At 41.5% G+C, this 21,372-nt stretch overlaps 1 protein-coding gene across 1 annotated transcript in view; it reads left to right on the forward strand.

Annotated features, from left to right (window-relative positions):
- Positions 1 to 6,921: 6,921 nt before the first annotated feature.
- The window catches only part of clybl (citrate lyase beta like), a 150,367-nt gene continuing 135,916 nt past the window's right edge, over positions 6,922 to 21,372 (forward strand). Inside the window, exon 1 of the mRNA XM_046364047.1 lies at positions 6,922 to 6,977. Coding sequence (XP_046220003.1) covers positions 6,922 to 6,977 — 56 coding nt within the window. The remainder of the gene's footprint in view (positions 6,978 to 21,372) is intronic.

Consider the following 21,372-nt stretch of genomic DNA (forward strand, 5'->3'; position numbering starts at 1 on the left):
GTGTTTGAAAGTAAAGTGACTTGGAGAACTGTTTGAAACACTTTTGAAGAGAATGACTGTGTCGCAAATCCCACCCCCACTTTCTTCAGAAGAGGTAGTGCAAAGTTACAGTTTTGGTCACAACCAGTCAAATGCCATTTTCAAGGTGCCTGGTATTAAGTTGAACACTTCAACGATGTGTGTTCTTCCAGTTTATCTAAGACCATGATCTATCAATGTAGATCTGATCAATTAGATAAAGATTACATCTAGAAATCAAGTTCCGGTGTATAATGATGATCACAACATGGCCAGTGTTTTCTCTGCAAAACACACATGCTAAATCTAGGGCATCAATGTACCATGTTTTACATAGTCCTGTGAGAAGATTGTCTTTTTGACAATAACCACAAGCCATTGCGGTATTCTGCAGCTCAAACAAATGTTTTCAAATTTGAAAGTCAGGTGGGGTAAAAAATAACACAACACAACTTTCTATTTATGAGACATCAAAACATATTATTGACGTGCATATGAAAGTGTCAAGTATACTCATTGATCATACCCAAAACTACCTTAACCTAATACAACAAAAATGTTTAAAGCTGGACCAGGCTTTAAGTGCCTTGCTCAAGGGCACAATGGAAGTAGGCGGCACCTGAGATTCTGATACCAGCAACCCTCCGGCCAGGTTTCCCCATCAGCCCTGGGATTTGAAACAGTAACCATTCGGTTACTGGCCCCCGTCTCTAACCCCTGTCTATACCTATACCAGGGAATTTCATAAAAGAAAGGTTAAATGAATATCTGATAAGATCTGAGGTTGTGTATCCTGTGTTGGGTCTCGTCTCTGGGGTTGACTGACAGCTAGCAGAGTGCCTACATGAGGTAAAGAAAGGTGGAGATGATGAAGAGATTGGGGAAAAGTAGAAAACATGTGGTTCATTGCGTAAATGTCAAAATGTGTGTGATGTTGACGAATCATTTTTGATTTGGCCGCACCTCTCCCTCAACTGCCAATATAAAGATAAAACAATGCCAAGAACTGAACTCAATTGAATCACATTTAGACTGAAATCACTGACTGACAAGTCTTTTTGTGGGTGACTATTTAAAAAATAATTTAAATCAACCTTAGCATGTGTTATATAGCATTCACTTCATTGGTCTTATGCTGTATTTTTTTCAATTTCAATAGTGTGTCCATCCATACACTGGCATTCAAGTGAAACCAGGGCCTTCTTACAATGCTGACAGTCATATAATATCTTCTGATGACAGGAAGTGTCTATGCCAGGTGGTAAAAGTGATATTTAAATCAACATTTATTTATTTATTTCAGTGTTTAATTGGGAAAAGTATTTCTCAGAGAACATTTTATTTTGGTCACAATCTCTGCCACTCTGAACTTCAAATGCAAAATTACATTCAACTAAGAGAAAAGCTCAAAGAAGTTTAGCGGGTGCATGTGAGTATTATAATGCCACTACCGTGGTACAGGTTGTTAGGTGTGGCCCCCACCTCCTTACAGGGTCTTACAAAGTGAGTCCCGATTCAGCAGTTTCTCTATGCGTCTCCATTCCCTCAGACATTTTGTATTTAGCGTAATCTCTGACTCTCACATTGAGGATGCCCCTGACTAGGCAACCGTATCATACCCATGCATAGATCCAAGTGATGGAAAACAATGTATTACCCTTCAGAAATACTTCAAATTAGACCTCTGATTATGAAAATGTTATGGCAGGAAAATATTGCGTTAAGAAAACTATAAAATTCTATAAAAATCATTGATGTGATGGAAAATCTGTCTGAAATATTGTCATATTTTGTCTGAAATAGCTCAATTGATCAACTTGATCTATCCAAATGTGAGTATTGTACTATTAAAACATGTATTTTTGAAAGGATCAACTTTTTGGATTAACTTGAAGAGATAATCTCCTATCTTCCCACTGGTTCAATTAAATGATGTTGAACTGACTTGGAATAGACGTTGAATTGACGTCTGTGCCCATCGAGTTACTTCTTTAACATGAATGATTGTCAATGGCAGAAGTTTGACCTCATAAACTAAGCATTTTTTTAAAAGATAAACATTTTTGTTATTTTGCTGTGTAGAGTGAACATCAAAGTTACTCCTGGAGTATTTATTTTTTCATATTTGCGTTATTTGGAAGAAAAACAATGTATCGTCCTTGTCTATCAACGTATGAATGTGGCCTTGTGTTACGGCTTTCTTCCGTTGAAGGAGAGTCTGACCAAAATGCAGCGTGGTTAGTTCGATACATCTTTAATGATGAAAACACAAACAATACCAAAAAAAACGGAATGTGAAAACCTATACAGCCTATTTTGTGACAACTAACACAGAGACAGGAACAATCACCTGCAAAACACTCAAAGAATATGGCTGCCTAAATATGGTTCCCAATCAGAGACAACGAGAATCACCTGCCTCTGATGAAGAACGCCTCAGGCAACCATTGACTTTCCTAGCCAACCCTACTCAGCCACAATCCCAATACCTACTAAAACCCCAATACAAAAACACACCACAAAATAAACCCATGTCACACCCTGGCCTGACCAAATAAAGAAAGAAAACACAAAATACTAAGACCAAGGCGTGACACTATGTCTCAGATATTCAACCCTTTTAAGCCCAAAGATGACTTTTATCAATTTACAACACAACCTGTAGCTCTGGCTCAGAATGTTTGTTTCTCAATGTATTTTGTCTACATAATCACTACATATTAGAGAAGATAGGAAAACATATTTCAAGTCATGTAATGTACTTGCATGAATGGCTACCAATATATACTTGTGTAGGAGACCAGTGTGATCTCAGACGAGTGGACAGGTATCTAGTGTTTCAGAGGCTACTGATGCCACAATAATCACACTGAGAGACAACAAATACTACTAAGAGATACATCTGGGTCTAAGGAGATGCACTGGCGTGTTTGAGATTATTTCTTAGTTTAGGATCTGTTCATGATGTAATTTAGGCAGCGTTGCATTTTTGCATTCTCACAGGGTTACTGTAAATGGTACACCAGGATAAGTGCTACTACAACAGTTGTGCAATAGTACAATACATACAGAAACAGCAGGGTTCAAATAAACTGTGGGAGCCAAATCCGGATTTGTTACATGAGTGCCAGGGAAAGTATAGGGGGATTCCATTTGAGCGGGGATGCAAAATATTTTTGGTATCTCACATAGATACTTAATCATGAGGAAGGATATTTGACATGCTTTTTACATTTGTATCAGAAACAGTTTTCTAGAAAATCATGATGGAATTGGCCATTAGGCTCTTTTTAGACCAACTGTATACATGCCTCCTATAAGACCCTATGAACTGTGAACCATACATGATGCAGACAACATCTTGGTGTCATACTTCTTATAGTGTGCTCTAAAATAAGGACTAAATATTTTTGGGATAAATAATTTATTCAAGATTAAAAATAATATTAAAGTTGCAATATGTAACTTTTTGGCAGAACCAACCAAATCCACATAGAAATGTGTGTTATAGATCTGTCATTCTCATTGAAAAGCAAGTATTGCAAGAAGTGGTAGATCTGTTCTACAATATGTGCTCCATTTCTATGCTTACCATTCTTAACTTCTTGGATATAGGGGGCATTCCCGTTTTAAACAAGATATTTTGTCAGGAAAAGATGCTCGACTATGCATATGTTTGACAGCTTTGGAAAGAAAACACTGACGTTTCCAAATCTGCAAAGATATTATCTGTGAGTGCCACAGAACGGATGCTACAGGCGAAACCAAGATGAAATTACAAACAGGAAATGCCCCAGATTTTGAATGCGCTTTGTTCCAATGTCTCCTTATATGGCTGTGAATGCGCAAGGAATGAGCCTACACTTTATGTAGTTTCCCCAAGGTGTCTGCAGCATTGTGACGTATTTGTAGGCATATCATTGGAAGATTGACCATAAGAGACTACATTTACCAGGTGCTCCGGTTGGTGTCCTCAATTGCAATTATTGCGTAATCTCCAGCTGCGTGTATTTTACCATTTGCTTCAGAGGCGAAACCAAACTGCCACAAATTACTTATCATCGAATAGATATGTGAAAAACACCTTGAGGATTGATTCTAAACAACGTTTGCCATGTTTCTGTCGATATTATGGAGTTAATTTGGAAAAAAGTTTGGCGTTGTAATGACTGAATTTTCTGGGTTTTTTCTTAGCCAAACGTGATGAACAAAACGGAGCGATTTCTCCTACACAAATAATCTTTTTGGAAAAACTGAACATTTGCTATCTAACTGAGAGTCTCCTCATTGAAAACATCCGAAGTTCTTCAAAGATAAATGATTTTATTTGAATGCTTTTCTTGTTTTTGTGAAAATGTTGCCTGCTGAATGCTAGACTTAATGCTATGCTAGCTATCAATACTCTTACACAAATGCTTGTGTAGCTATGGTTCAAAAGTATATTTTGAAAATCTGAGATGACAGTGTTATTAACAAAAGGCTAAGCTTGTGAGCCAATATATTTATTTCATTTCATTTGCGATTTTCATGAATAGTTAACGTTGCGTTATGGTAATGAGCTCGAGGCTATAATTACGCTCCCGGATACGGGATTGCTCGAAGCAACAGGTTAAGTCCAAAACATGTCACTTCCTGTTGAATGCGAAACAAGGGATAGCTCGGTTTGTTGTTTTGGAAAGTTTGTTGTTTGGATTCTATGACATAGTTGGCATCAGCTGCTGGGACCGCTACTACTGTATCTGTCCAGTGATCCTGCCAACCAAGGCCGGGTCTGAGGAGCTGTTTGGTGTAGCCCAGCTGCTGCTAGCCCAGCTGCTAGCTGCCTATCAAGCCAGTAGGGTTTTCTTGAGGCTTGAACAGGGCCCGCAACGCAGTTAGCCATTGAGGCTGGGACCGCAGATTGTCCCGGGCTTGTGGCTGTCTAGATCCCTGCTGTTTACTGTTGTTGTTTCCAATCTTCCCTGCTACCTGCCCAATCCAGAACTGCGAGGAGTAACAGCGTAACCAACATTTCTACCATGACAAAGACCAAAGCCGGCGGGATTACTGTTAAGGACAGTGGTGTCTTTTAAATAAACAAAAAGAGTTCTACGAGCAGTTGTTACAACAACAAGAAAATAGTCTCAAGTGTTGTGTCCAAATACTGGGTGAGTCAACTAATAAAATAATGGATGACATGATCAGAGAGGTCCAGGACCTGCAGAACAGTTTGCAGTTCTCCAAGGGTCAGCTCTATGAGATTAACCTCTCTGGGATATGTGGGACGGTAGCGTCCAACCTCGCCAACAGCCAGTGAAAGTGCAGGGTGCCAAATTCAAAACAAAAAAATCTCATAATAAAAATTCCTCAAGCATACAAGTATTTTACACCATTTTAAAGATACAATTCTCGTTAATCCAGCCACAGTGTCTGATTTCAAAAATGCTTTACAGCAAATGCTCCACAGACGATTATGTTAGGTTACCACCAAGTCACAGAAAAACCCTTCCTTTTTTTCAGCCAAAGAGAGGAGTCACAAAAAGCACAAATAGAGATAAAATGAATCACTAACCTTTGATGATCTTCATCAGATGTCACTCATAGGACTTCATGTTACACAATACATGTATGTTTTTTTCGCTAAAGTGCATTTTTATATCAAAACATTTCATTTTACATTGGCGCGTTACGTTCAGTAATTCTAAAACATGCCGTGATGTTGCAGAGAGCCACATCAATTTACAGAAATACTCATCATAACTGTTGATGAAAATACAATCGTTATACATGGAATTAGAGATATAATTCTCCTTAATGCAAATACTGTGTCAGATTTCTTTTTAACTTTACGGAAAAAGCAAACCATGCAATAATCTGAGTACAGCATTCAGACCTCAAAGCAGCCAAAAATATATCCGCCATATTGTGTAGTCAACAATAGTCAAAAATAGCATTATAAATATTCACTTACCTTTTAATGACCTTCATCAGAATGCACTATCATGAATACCAGTTCCTCAATAAATGTTTGATTTGTTCGATAAAGTTCATAATGTGTGTCCAAATAGCTCCTTTTTTTAGGGCATTTGGTAAACAAATCCAAACGCACGTTCCGGTCCAGCCGAACGTCGGATGAAAAGTTCAAAAAGGCCCGTAGAAACTTGTCAAACTAAGTACAAAATCAATCTTTAGGATGTTTTTATCATGAATCTTCAATAATGTTCCAACCGGAGGATTCCTATGTCTGTAGAAAAGCAATGGATCGAGAGCTAACTCTCTCTTGGCCGCGCGTCACGAGCCTGTGGAACTCTGCCAGACACCTGGCTCAATCCCCTCGCATTCTCCCCCACCTCACAGTAGAAGACTCAAACAAAGTTCTAAAGACTGTTGACATCTAGTGGAAGCCTTACAAGTGCACTATGATCCCATTTACACTGTCTACTGAATGGCAAAGATTTGAACAACTACAAACCTCAGATTTCCCACTTCCTGGTTGGATTTTTTTCAGGTTTTCGCCTGCCATATGAGTTCTGTTATACTCACAAACATCATTCAAACCGTTTTAGAAACCTCTGAGTGTTTCCTATCCAATAATCCTAATAATATGCATATATTAGCATCTGGGACAGAGTAGCAGGCAGTTTACTCTGGGCACCTTATTCATCCAAGCTACTCAATACTGCCCCCCTGTCACCAAGAAGTTTTAAACAGAAGAACGGCAAGATGACAGCAATCTATTGTCATTGAGAGAGGACATCAGTTCTGAATGTGAATCATCCATCATAACAATGACAGAAATATCCAATTATCTTGAGAGAAAATCAAGACGGAACAACATTGTTGTGGACGGAATTGCAGAATCTCCACGAGCCCTGGACGGAATCTGAGGACAAAGTGAGGGAAATTATCTTGGAGAAACTGAAGATGGACTACAGGAAGATTGAGGTGGAGCAGGACTGGAAAACCCACCACTGGCCCAGGTGACAGGCTCAGGTCGATAGTAGTCAAGTTCCTGAGGTTCAAGGACAATGTAGCTGTTCTGGAAATAGCCAAATACATCTTCCTCAACAAGAACTATCCTGAAGCTGTGTGCCAGAAGAAGAAACAAGTTACCCCAGCTATGAAAGCTGCCAGAAGGCATGGGGAACTTGCTTACGTCCGTTATGACAGGCTCAATGTCCATCCTCCCTCCCAAAAGCCTGGAAGGGATTAGAGAGCCAAGCCTATGGGTTCCTACATTTAACCCCGCAGCACACAGACACATTTACACACACCAACTGATTAATGACTGCTGAATGTATTTTTTTTCTCTTGCTTTGTTTGTTCTTTTCTATATTATGTCTATCTCTGATAAGCTCTGAGAATTGCCCATATTAATATATGTAGCCTTGGAAATAAGGTTAATGAAATCATTAACTTGCTAACATCAGATAACAATCTAATATTAGACATTTCTGAGACTCACTTAGGTAATAGAAAGTAGAAATACAAGGATATAACATTTATAGAAGAGGTAGGAATGTTTATGGGGGAGTTGTCACTGTATATATTCAGAGCCATATCCCTGTAATGCTTAGAGAAGATCTTATGTCAACTGTTGTGGTTGCAGGTTCACCTGGCACATCTAAAGTCTTTTATTTTGGGGTGTTGCTATAGGCTACCAAGTGTCTAAATAAGATGTATGAAATGCTTGATAAATCAAATTTTGAAATCAAAATCAAATCAAATCAAATTTGATAGTGTATGTGATGACGCCGATGGGTAGGGCTGCTGTCTTTTTGCATTGTCCGTAACTTGTTTTGTGCATAATGTTGCTTCTACCATCTCCTATAACCGAAAAGAGCTTCTAAACATTAGAAATGGGATTGTTCACCTCAAACTGGACGAAGAGTTTTTCTTCAATGAGTCGGACTCGAGGGATATACTGTTGACACCCGACCAGGCCCAGATCCCCGCGATTCGCTGGAGAAGGAAACTGCGATTCTGAGGCAAAAGATCAGGGTGCCTTGTGAGGACCAGGCGAAGAGTGGCTAATCTGCCCTTGCCCTCCGTTCTGCTAGCTAACGTTCAATCGCTAGAAAATAAATGGGACGAACTGAAAGCACGTATATCCTACCAACGGGACATTAAAAACGGTAAAATGTTATGCTTCACAGAGTCGTGGATGAACGACGACATTAAGAATTAAGAACATAGAGCTGGCGGGTTATACACTCGGTATACACTCGGTCTATAAAAAAGTAGTCAGATGAAGCAGATGCTAAACTACAGGACTGTTTTGCAAGAACAGACTGGAATACGTTCCGGGATTCTTCCGATGGCATTGAGGAGTACAACACATCAGTCACTGGCTATCAATAAGTACATCGAGGATGTCGTCCCCACAGTGCCTGTACATACATACCCCAACCAGAAGCCATGGATTACAGGAAACAATCACACTGAGCTAAAGGGTAGAGCTGCCGCTTTCAAGGAGCGGGACTGTAACCCGGAAGATTATAAGAAATCCCGCTATGCCCTCCGACGAACCATCAAACAGGCAAAGCATCAATACAGGACAAAGATCGATACGTACTACACCGGCTCCGACACTCATCGGATGTGGCAGAGCTTGCAAACTATTACAGACTGCAAAGGGAAGCACAGCCGAGAACTGCCCAGTGGCACGAGCCTACCAGACGAGCTAAATAACTTCAATGCACGCTTCGAGGAAAGTAACACTGAAACATGTATGAAAGCCTCAACTGTTCCGGATGACTGTGTGATCACGCTCTCCGTACCGATGTGAGTAAAGCCTTTAACTTCTTAAAGTATAGGGGGCAACATTTTCACTTTTGGATAAATAGCCTGCCCAATTTCAACTTCCTGCTACTCATGCCAGGAATATAAGATATGCATATTATGGCAACTGGCAGTTGAGGACTTGTGAGGCATCTGTTTCTCAAACTAGACATTTTAATGTACTTGTCCTCTTGCTCCTCTTTCTATTCTGGTTAGAGCCAATTTGCACTGTTCTGTGACGTGAGTAGTACACAGCGTTGTACAAGATCTTCATTTTCATGTCATTTTCTCACGTGGAATAGCCTTTATTTCTCAGAACAAGAATAAACTGATGAGTTTCAGAAGAAAGTCTTTGTTTCTAGCCATTTTGAGCCTGTAATCGCACCCACGAATGCTGATGCTCCAGATACTCAACTAGTTTACAAAAAGGCCAGTTTTATTGTTTCTTTAATTAGGACAACAGTTTTCAGCTGTGTTAACATAGTTGTAAAAGGGTTTTCTAATGATCAATTAGTCGTTTAAAATTATAAACTTGGATTAGCTAACACAACGTGCCATTGGAACACAGGAGTGATGGTTGTTGATAATGGGCCTCTGTACGCCTATGTAGTTATTCCATTAAAAATCAGCCGTTTCCAGCTACAATATTAACAACGTCTAGGCTGTACTTTTGATCATTTTGATGTTATTTTAATGGACAAAAAACTGTGGTTTTCTTTAGAAAACAAGGACATTTATACAGTAAGTGACCCCAAACGTTTGAACGGGAGTGTAACTGATATAATAATAATAATAATAATAATAATAATAATATAGTATTTACACCACTGCCTATAGGCCTATCATGGTCACAGTAACAGCAATATTCAGTAGAGTATAAAGTCGAAGCATACTGTATGCTTTTCAGCTGGGCACTCCAACTATTTCTGACTTAGCTAGCCCCACTACAGTGTCGTAATTGAAATGGATGGCTCCAGACTAGAGAAAGGTCACTAGTCATCAGCAGTCACATGCAGTTATGATATAGCTCACTTAGGTCACGATACATGGACCCGCGTAGACTAGTGTCACCTGCGAGTTGGGAGCCCACTGCAGATCATGGCTACATCACATGCTCCATTAATTCTGGTGCGGGGAGTTAAAGATCCCCCCCCTTCTCTACGTCCAGTGAGCAAGCCCCAAAAGGAAAAGACAGTTGTTTTTCTGCCCTCTCAGAGGGGTGTCCTGTGGCTCCCTCAAACTGAGTTTAAGGTTGTTGGATGGGTCGAGGGATAAATGAAACAGATGGGCGGATGGGTTCAGTCTCTCCCTAAAGTACAGTTCCCTTTAAATACAGTTGTAGATACTGTATGTGTAGAGTGTTTTTATGAATGTTGGAATGAATTCCCTTTTGCTCTCTTAATGTTCATAATCAGTTCAGGTTTAGGCAGGGGTAGAATTAGAGAAAAGTCTCATTGGGAAGTCATCACAAAAGAAAGTAGGAATCCCTGACAATTCCATCCCTTACTTGAGGCTCATAGAATAAATCAGTGCCAAATGCGAAATGCGGTATAAACGTTAGAGAAAAAATGGCACAATCTTGGATAGTCACTGGTGCGCCATGAGGTGGAGCATGTACAGTTCCGTGAGCTTGATGAGTGTGTGACACAAAAGGGTTTTAGGAAATCGAAAGTGACGACCCAGCATGGAACACGCATTGAAGTCACTTCTCAAAAATGTGACCTTTTTCTGGTCGTTAAATCGGGCAGAGTGTGTTGGGGGGGGGTCGGGGGGTGAAACTGATTTGGAGAGAATTACACATAGTCAATGGTGCAACAACAACAGCCTATGCTAACACACCCCCAGAAGGCATCTCGTTTTAAAGGGACGAGATGGTGGTAGGGGGGTATGACCAGTGGTGTTGGTGAGGCAAACTGGGGGTGACTTTTAGTGTCCCAACATGCCTGTAATCACCAGCATGGCTCCAGAATAGGTGCCTGAGTGTTTTTTACTGCCAAAATCAATTGAATATGAAGCATTTCCTGTCAAGAATTTGTAGATTTCCTCTCAGGTCTGTTGAATTAGGAAAAACTACATAAAACATATTATTAAAAAGTATTTTAAACTTACTTAAAACAGTAATAAAGTGGTTTGGCTCAATTTAGTACAAAAGCAAATGTTGTAAGACTAATACATGAAATAGATACTGTTCTTCAATCTGTATTTCATGAAGAAATTGATAATTGAGGGATGAATAGGTTTAGTGTTTTGGTGAATCCATTACATATGGTCTATCACTTATTGATATGTAAAGCCTTTTCACAAGCTTTGTGACATGTTAAGTTTCCATATCATAAAAATACAGTGGTTTTCTGTGGTGTTTCTATTAAAATATTAAGGCTCTCTCATCAAAGTAGGGGTTGCTATTTGTATTTTAATACCACTAGAGGGTGTGTAACCATTGTGTAACAAAGACGAGGAAACAGTACAGACAGTATGACCGTCTTATGCCCTGATTTTTGTGAGACCTAAGTGTTGCAGAACTTCCTCTTCCATTACTTGAGTAGGCTGTGGTATACACATAAACTTTATTTCATGTGGAATTTTTATGTTACAGCAATTCATATCATGACGATAAATGTATATGATTGCATTCAGTGATATATAATGGGAATTTAATGTATGTGATTTTCTTAAAACTAATTTCTGTGTTCTATTTATGTGTTGTACTATAAACCAATTTCTGTGTTCACGCAAGTGGCTGACTGAACGAATACTCACTATCAGTAGCTGCAATTTAGCAGACCTTGTTTTGAGAACTAAAGATATCTCCGTTTTAAGGTCTCAGCTTAGAGAGAAGACACCTCATGAGGTATTGGTCTGTCACATGTTATGAACTAGTATTGGTCGGTCACATGAATGAAACAAAATGGTAATGATGAATTAATTATACTAAATCATGAAAAAATAACTTGTCTGTGTAAAGCCATATTTAAGACCACTGCTGGGACTGCCCAAGCAGAGCCCCTGATTGACATGTGCACTATGGTGCATTGAGTTGGTTGGAACCTCTCCAGCGCACTGACAAATAAAGAATAATTCAATTTAGATTGACTTTGAGTGTCCCTGTGTAAGAATTTCCACAACAAATATACTATCATGATGTAGAGTTATGCTGAGTGTTTGAGCCCTTAGCATTGGTGTGTGTTTCTTTGTGCAATTCAAATGTACCGCAGGGCACTCCTCCTTTGTCAGAGGGCCTCGTGTGGCTCTTATCTGTTCTCATCTTTACCATCTACCCCCATAGATCAGATACTAGATGCCCAGCCCAGGCAGATGCCCTATCCCCCTGCTCCCATGAAGTCTCCTTGCTTATGCCTGCTTAACCACGTGACAGCTTTAGCACTATGTTTAGTTCATTACTGTAACACTTTGCTTTTCAGGAACACCCGATTACGAGTGGCAATGTGTGGATGGTAAGGAAGGGAGGGCTGTATGGTGAGGGAAGGTGTGGTGTGTGTTTCACTCTGCAGTCCCCAAGTGGGGTGGAAATAGAGGTGTGTAAGAGTGCATTGTATGTGTACAGTATTACTGAGAATTTGGGCTTGATTCAATCCATATTGCGGAAGTCCAGCGCTATAGCGCAATTTGAATTTAAAGGTCATTTCGATTGAGCCAACAGGTGCAGCATTTACCGTAAATGAAGTCTCTGCAAAAGCAGGAAAATCGCCTTTAAGTTTAAATCATGCTATAGTATTGAACTTCTGTGATACCGATTGAATCAAGCCCTTAATGACCTAGTCATACACAATAAAGCATAAAGGAATTCAATGAATAATTATCTGTGCAGGTCTCCATACACAACACATACATGTAACTGCCAAAATAAAGAAAACACTTAGGAATACAAAGTATTCTCTCTCTCTCTCTCTCTCTCTCTCTCTCTCTCAATTTAATATTTAAAAAAAATCCTATTCCTGTTAATAAAAATGTATATTTTATCACACATCCTTTAGATTTTTGTGAACCTACTGCCCTTCTCCTATCTAGCATGTTGGGCCATGGCATGGTAACCCTATACATAAATGTGCAATGCATACAACTTGCACAAAGACGCTCTCTCTTCACACAAATTATCATCATAATTGAACCCGAACAGCTTCCTAATGGCTGTGGCCAGTGAACAGAAAGATCAAAACTCTGCTTTGCTTTTTTTCCAGTGTCGAAGGCCTCGTTTGAAGACACTTGGCCTTGTTCCCCAGTCTGTGTGTGTGTTTGGGATGCACTGATAGGACATACCGATATCCAATATTTTCCTTGCCAAAAAAAAAGCTACATGAGACCGATATTAAAAAATGTGGCGGTCTTTTAAGCATTCTAGCATAGTTGACACACACACACACACACACACACACACACACACACACACACACACACACACACACACACACACACACACACACACACACACACACACACACACACACACACACACACACACACACACACACACACAAAAAGTTATTTTGTTGGCATTTACATATGTCCCCATTACCAGTAAAACACAATCAACCTATTTCTTTCACTTACTTGTTGTTCATTTGTTCAGTCTCAACCAGGATTGCATCATACAGGTCAAGCACTGAAGTTTCAGCTCTGTCTGTCCGTGGCCTCCCTTCTTTGGTGCACACTGTCACTGTGTCCGTTTCTATCTTGTCCAGCTGTGTCTAACATTTCACATAAACCCTGTTTTTTGTCTGCATCGAAGTAGCTGTACTTGTGCCTAGCATCGAGCATGGTGGCGACACAGTAAAGAGAGAATGCCACCGAATCACTTGTTCACAGCCTCTTTTGCAAGTTTTAACCCCTACAGTCTGTGTCGGCAGTTTTGTTCAGCAGGAGTTTCAATGTCATAACAGGGTATCACGTCTGCAGCAGATGCAGTTGATGAGCATATTTCTAGAATCAGTTGTTCGAATGGAGCTAGGAGTGTGTTCATGTTTCCAAGTTTCAAACATTTTCTCAAATGTCATTGAAATGGCAGCAGCCGTATGAGAAACAGCACATTCTTGAGCATGCAATACACCTTTCCTCAGTACAAAATCCTCGTCAACCCACTGTGCTGCCAGACTCAGTATGCTCATGGGGCTGACATCGCTGGTCCAAACGTCAGTCGTGAAGCTAATAGCAGTGATGCCCATAGCAAGTAGCTCATGGATGTGAGTTCCAACAATACTGTGCAACTCCAGTAGGGCAACATTTGAAAAATAGCACCTACTTGGTAGTGTGTACAGGGGCTCGAGGTGCTCGACCAGTCGGCGAAAGCCAACATCATCCACGACAGAGAACGATTGATTGTCAAGGGCAATGAATGCCATTATCTTGGCGTTAATGGATTTCGCCTTTGAGTTGTCACTCTTAAACATTCGTACTCAAATGACTGCTGGACTTGAACTTGTTTAGTAGTTGGAAGTGTGCTCTTAGTATTTTTCTGCTTTTGTTCTGTGTTGCGCTGTATTTTTCGTGGCGTCATTATGTCAGCTATCTACATTATATAGGTATGCACGTCAGCTTTGACATCGGTGGTTGCACATCAGCCTTAAACTAGACATCGGTTTTCAAGTAGAGGTGGCACGACAAGTTGAAAAGTGGTGTGTCAAAATGTTTCCTGATCTCATGACCTGGTCAGGTAAAACTCTGGGTCCTATTCATAGGCTATGACAAAATATTATTTTATAAATAGCTTCCCTTTTCATCAGGGCTATGACTAGGGCTGGGTATGTGAATTGGAAACACTCCTGACCTAAGTTGGATCAAACCCTTTTAAATTACCACAAACCTTGTTATTATACATTTTGAATCTGATATTTTTTAAAAGCCGGAGACAACATCAATGGACAACATACTCCGTAGTTTAGTGAGCTACTATAGCAGGGCTGAGCATTTTGCAAAGAATGGTTACAATTTCTATAAATATAAATTTAATTCTAGAAAAGTATTTACATTTTATGTCATAAAACATGTTCATCTGATTACACTGCTCTTCTGCAATTATTCATTCTATAAGCTTTATTTAAGGTAGGATAACACTAAACACAGACTTTGTAACAAGGCAGGGTTACATTTAAACACTATACTTACGTTAGTTGCTTGCTGCGTGATTGCATAAACCTAGCTAGCTAAAATTAGCTAGGCAGCTATCAAGCTAGCTAGGCTACTCTAAAGCTAACATTAGAAGTTTTGTGAGCTAGCTATAGATTGGATCATTCTAGCTAGTTTTAGGGGACGATAAACTGCTTTGATTAACACATAACTTGTTTTCAGTGGCCGTTTGTGTTCGCTTTCTCATAAGGCATGCAACAAGGCAGGCAGTAGAAGAGGGTTTCCACTAGATAATACAACCACAAAGTCAGATCCCACAGACCGGAGAGGAGAGTTGCTGGTGCAACCAAAAAAAGTTATTGAGAGGCATGGTTGATGAGGCTCTGTAGGCTGTAGCTAGGAGACCACACTGTGAATGACACATGAATCCACCTGTCGCAGTGAGCGTGGGAGTTACCACGTGAAATATGTATTTTGGCATTAATACATGTCACATATCAGTTTGCAAACAATGTAAAACAAAATCATTGAGTTAATAAAGCCGCATACAAACGTGGTTTATTTTTTGCTTTCCTGAGAAAGACAGCTCCAAAATGCAGGTGTTTCGGCCTAGCTCTGTGTTTTCCTTGGTGGTGGGGCAACCAGCGTAAAATATAGAGCCTAGAGGTTGGTAATGTTATTTAGCTGCGCCGTGATTGGCTCATTGTTCTGTCACTCATGGTGATACTACATCACTACAAAATCTACAGGGAGAGCTCGAAAATTCGAGCATGAAATGGTTTGATGCACAAAATTTGCCCACATCAAGCACCACTACACCACCTTCCTTTTTAAGCACAGCACAACAAGGTGAGTCCAAAAATGTATTGTATGCTACTACCTAAATTATGTAATTGTCACACCCTGACCTGAGATATCTCTGTTTTCTTTATATGTTGGTTAGGTCAGGGTGTGACTAGGGTGGGTACGCTAGTTTTTGTATTGTCTAAGGGTTTTGTATGTCTAGGGTTTGTAGGTCTAGGTGATTTGTATGTTTATGGTGGCCTGATATGGTCCCCAATCAGAGGCAGCTGTTTGTTGTTGTCTCTGATTGGTGATCATATTTAGGTAGCCATTTCCCATTGGTGTTTGTGGGATCTTGCTCTGTGTGTAGTTGCCTGTCTGCACTATTCAGATTAGCTTCACGGTTTGTTTTGTTAGTTTGTTCAGTGTTTATTCTTTTAATAAAGAATGTACGTATACCACACTGCACCTTGGTCTCCTTCTTATAATGAACGTGACAGTAATATGCCAGGGAGATATGTATACTCTAGCTAAGAAAGTAATACTAAGTGTATGTTGTGTTAGTAGCCCATGTTCCTCATCCTAATAATATGGTCCTTAGTCTACTCTTCTGACTTGGTGGTGCACATGTACTATAGCCTGTACTATAGCCTGTTTTAGAGAAATGTAAACATTGAATATTGTAAGAGCTTTCATTGTCTGGTGATAAGCCCCCTTTATTTATCCTATGGTTCTAACTTGGTGTACAGGGATAATACTGTAAGAACGGCCCATGTTCTGGATTCTGTCGCTGTACATTTCAAAAGTACTGAACAAATAGTTATATTGTCTACGCCCATTTTAGTTCGCTCATTAATGTCTTAATCGAAATTACAGATGGCCTCTTATCCGCTAATCGTTCCCTTATGCCATAGTTTGTACATCTCAATTATCAATAGAAACCACATTTGTTTAAGCAAGTCAACCATATCAGCAATGTTTTTTTTAAAGGCAGTAAATGAGGCTGAATTAACTGTTATGCTGCCAGACAAGGCTCCGCTCATAGCCAGGTGAAGCAGTGGTAAGGATTCACTCCATGGTGCTGAAAATAAATCTCTGTGTAGGCCCTAACAGTTTGTGGGCACTGTTTGTCACCGTTATAGTGCAATTAATGAATTTTTTGGGGTTGTGTTGTGTATTGGCTTTGCTGGCATGCATAAAAAAAAAGAAAATCAATAGTTTCCCCCATCATGAATTACATGCTAAAATCGCCACTGCATCTGAGGCTATGAATATTTTGGACACCGTCTCGGCTCATTGTATTGTTATATTATTCACAGGCCATGAGCTAATTATTTTAACAGCTGGAGCTCGGCGGTGAGCAGACTGACAGGTGTTGTCATTGTAATGATCAGTCTTGTTTTCACGGGTCCCTGCCAAGGACCTATTGGATATATATTACCAGTAATTGGTGCCACAGCCAATGACCAAGTTAAGTAAACCTTTGTGCCATTTTCCAGGACAGTGCCCATGAGAAATTATGGGAAGGTGGTCCGTCTGTTGGAGAAGGAGAAGTCTTGAGAATGAAGATGGGATTGGGAAGGCTTCTGTCTGTAGTCTGTTGTACCATATCTTATTCATCATCCTTACAATCATCATCATCACCAGTAAATAAGTCTCTCTCTCTCTCTCTCTCTCTCTCTCTCTCTCTCTCTCTCTCTCTCTCTCTCTCTCTCTCTCTCTCTCTCTCTCTCTCTCTCTCTCTCTCTCTCTCTATCTCTATATATATTCTATTCAATTTGCTTTATTGGCATGACGTAACAATGTACATATTGCCAAAGCTTGAGAAAAAAATGAGAATCGAATTGTAAACGGGACAACAGTAACAACAATAACCAAGTATCAAAATAACCATACATTCAACAATAACTATACAGTAGAGGACATGTGCAGGTTGATTGGCCTGTCAGACACTGTCCCTCATCTTATGGCAGGCAGCAATGTAGTGCGCTGCCAATCCACAACACTCTGCGTCCTCCCCCAACAGGACGTGTAGCCTATCCTCATCAGAGAGGTTTTTGAAACCTTGAATAAGGGTTTCAAATTTGGGAAAATGACACTCTCTAATTGTTTAATATTTTTGACATTTTGTCAGGAAATGCAGCTCTGTCTCAGGTTCTGCAGTGGGTGCGGCATGCATCCTCCGAAACACCACCTTGCCAAACCGCACTGCTTCTTGACAACCCACTTGCTTAACCCAGAAGCCAGACGCACCAATGTGTAGGAGGAAACGCTGTACAACTGGTGACCAAAGTCAGCGTGCATGCGCCTGGCCCACCACAAGGAGTCGCTAGAGCACAATGGGACAAGGACATCCCGGCCCGCCAATTGTGCGCTGCCATGTGGCCAGCTACGACAGCCTGGGATCGAACCCAGGTATGTAGTGACACCTCCAGCACTGCGATGCAGTGCCTTAGACCGCTGTGCCACCAGCTAGTCACGCTTTTTAATGACAAGTGGATGACCAGGCGTTGTGGGATTAAGCTTTTCCTAGTTTAATTATTTGTTTATTTATTTGTTTGTTTGTCAGGACGATAGTGGGTATTATCCCCAGGACCTCAGTGCTTGTTGAATGGTATGGTGCTGATCTGGTGACAAGCCCAATGCTCGTGGAGTTACAGTGTCTGGCAAGTGGGGTGGTGGTGAGGTTGGGGAGTGGAAATCTAGCAGGTTATCGGCTGCCAGATCCTACAAGTGTACACGGGCCAAATGTGGGGTGACAGGGACCTGCTCATTAGACTGAATCAGAGTCACGGGTGTGACAACTGGACAACTTGAGGCTTCTCTGGTCACTCCGGCACCTACACTATCACACTCAGTCTGGGCCAGACCAGGTCATAGCAAAAGTATTGGCATGTACCCCAGCACCAGCTTGGCAATGAGATAAGCCATTAACCCAAAGCCCAGATCCAGCCCCAGCCTCAGCCCCTATTACTCAGCGCTATAAGCTGCTTTTAAAGCTATAAGGCTCCAGCCATTTCTCTCAACTCCAGTCCCAAGCCAAGTAGACCAGCCCCATACCCCAGCTATATATCCCAACCCATCCCCATGCAGCCCCCACACAGCCCCAGCCTAGCCCCAGCTGTATGTCTGGTCAGCCCTGGTCCCTCTGTGTCCCCCTCCCCAGGCCGGAATCGTGGTATCTATATCAGTCTGCCCCGAGACTAAACAACAGAGCCCAGTGTGGCTCCAGAGAATTCCCCCTGTCTGCCTACAACTAACTGTAAGCATTCCTCTGCTCATATGCTTCAGCATCTCCCGTGTCCAAACCGTTTAGCATCCAACGGGTCGCTTCGCTCTGAGCCATTCAGACCAGGTCACAATTATAAATGTGTGGCTGTTGGTTGGCAAAACAGATGTGCTTTGATCTATTTACGGTAACAGTGGATGATGTCAAGCGGTGAAAGTAGTATTAGAGCAAATCAGTAAACAAAACTTTACTGTGTGTGTGTGTGTGTGTGTGTGTGTGTGTGTGTGTGTGTGTGTGTGTGTGTGTGTGTGTGTGTGTGTGTGTGTGTGTGTGTGTGTGTGTGTGTGTGTGTGTGTGTGTGTGTGTGTGTGTGTGTGTGTGTGTGTGTGTGTGTGTGTGTGTGTGTGTGTGTGTGTGTGTGCCTGTGCCTACATGCGTCTGTGTGTCCATTTGTGTGTCCACAATACACATACACTGCCTTTGGAAAGTTTGTTACATTACAGCCTTATTCTAAAATTGATTCCATTGTTTTACACACAATACCCCAAAGGATATGACAAAGGAAAAACAGGTTTTGAGAAATGTTTGCAAAAAAAGAGAGAAATATCACATTTACATAAGTATTTAGACCATTTACTTAGTACTTTTTTGAAGCACCTTTGGCAGTGTCTGCTAAATGACTTAAATGTAAATGTAAATGTCTACAGCCTCGAGGCTTCTTGAGTATGATGCAACAAGCTTGGTACACCTGTATTTGGACAGTTTCTCCCATTCTTCTCTGCAGATCCTCTCAAGCTCTGTCAGGTTGGATGGGGAGTGTCACTGCACAGCTATTTTCAGATCTTTCCATAGATGTTTATTGGGTTCAAGTCTGGGCTCTGGCTGGGCCACTCAAGGACAATTATAGACTTGCCCCGAAGCCCCTCCTGCATTGTCTTGGCTGTGTGCGTAGGGTTGTTGTCCTGTTGGAAGGTGAACCTTCACCCCAGTCTGAGGTCCTGAGCGCTGTGGAGTAGTGCTGTACTTCACTGTACTTTACATCTCACTGCTCCTTTCATCTTTGCCCTGATCCTGACTATGGTCTGAGAGTATTTAAGTGCCTTTTGGCAAACTCCAGGCCTGATTGGTGGAGTGCTGCGGAGATGGTTGTTCTTCTGAAATGTTCTCCCATCTCCACAGAGGAACTCTAGAGCTCTGTCAGAGTGACCATTGGCTTCTTATTCACCTCCTTGACCAAGACACTTCTCCCCTGATTGCTCAGTTTGGCCGGGCGGACAGCTCTAGGAAGAGTTGGTGGTTCCAAACATCTTCCATTTAAGACTGATGGAGGCCACCGTGTTCTCGGGGACCTTCAATGCTGCAGAAATGTTTTGCTACCCTTCCCCAGATCTGTGCCTTGACTCAATCCTGTCTCGGAGCTCTATGGATATTCGTTTGACCTCATGGCTTGAGTTTTTCTCTGACATGCACTGTCAACTGTGGTAAATTTTATAGACAGGTGTGTGCCTTTCCAAATCATGTCCAATCAATGGAATTTACCACAAGTGGACACCAATCAAGTTGTAGAAACATCTCGAGGATGATCAATGGAAACAGGATGCACCTGAGCTCAATTTTGAGTCTTACAAAGGGTCAGAATTGTTACGGTTTTCTCCCGTCGAAAGAGAGGAGGACCAAAATGCAGCGTGGTTATCTTTATACATCTTTAATAAAGATGAAAATACGAGCAATATACAAAACACAAGAAACGTGAAAAACTGAAACAGCCCTATCTGGTGCAACAAACACAGAGACAGGAACAATCACCCAAGAAACACTCAAAGAATATGGCTGCCTAAATATAATTCCCAATCAGAGACACCGATAAACACCTGCCTCTGATTGAGAACCACTCTAGGCAACCATAGACTTACCTAGACTACTTCACTAAACCACAATCCCATAACCTACAAATAAACCCTAGACAAAACACACCACGTAAATGCCAATGTCACACCCTGGCCTGACCAAAATAATAAAGAAAACACAAAATACTAAGGCCAGGGCGTGACAGTACCCCCCCCCCCCCCCCCAAAAAAAGCTGCGGACTCCCGGCCGCACACCTAAACCCATAGGGGAGGGTCTGGGTGGGCGTCTGTCCACGGTGGCGGCTCTGGCGCGAGACGTGGACCCCACTCCAACATAGTCTTAGTCCGCTTACTCCATGTCCTTAGATTGTCGACCCTAGCCGCCGACCTTGGCCTAGTAACCCTAACAAAGGGCCCCACTGGACAGAGGGGCAGCTCCGGACTGAGGGGCAGCTCCGGACTGAGGGGCAGCTCCGGACTGAGGGGCAGCTCCGGACTGAGGGGCAGCTCCGGACTGAGGGATAGCTCGGGACTGAGGGATAGCTCAGGACTGAGGGGTAACTCAAGACTGAGAGGAAGCTCAGGACTGAGAGGAAGCTCAGGACTGAGAGGAAGAGGAAGCTCAAGCAGGTTGATGGCTCTGGCAGATCCTGG

The sequence above is a fragment of the Oncorhynchus gorbuscha genome, linkage group LG09 (genome assembly GCF_021184085.1).
Source record: "Oncorhynchus gorbuscha isolate QuinsamMale2020 ecotype Even-year linkage group LG09, OgorEven_v1.0, whole genome shotgun sequence".
NCBI lineage: Eukaryota > Metazoa > Chordata > Actinopteri > Salmoniformes > Salmonidae > Oncorhynchus > Oncorhynchus gorbuscha.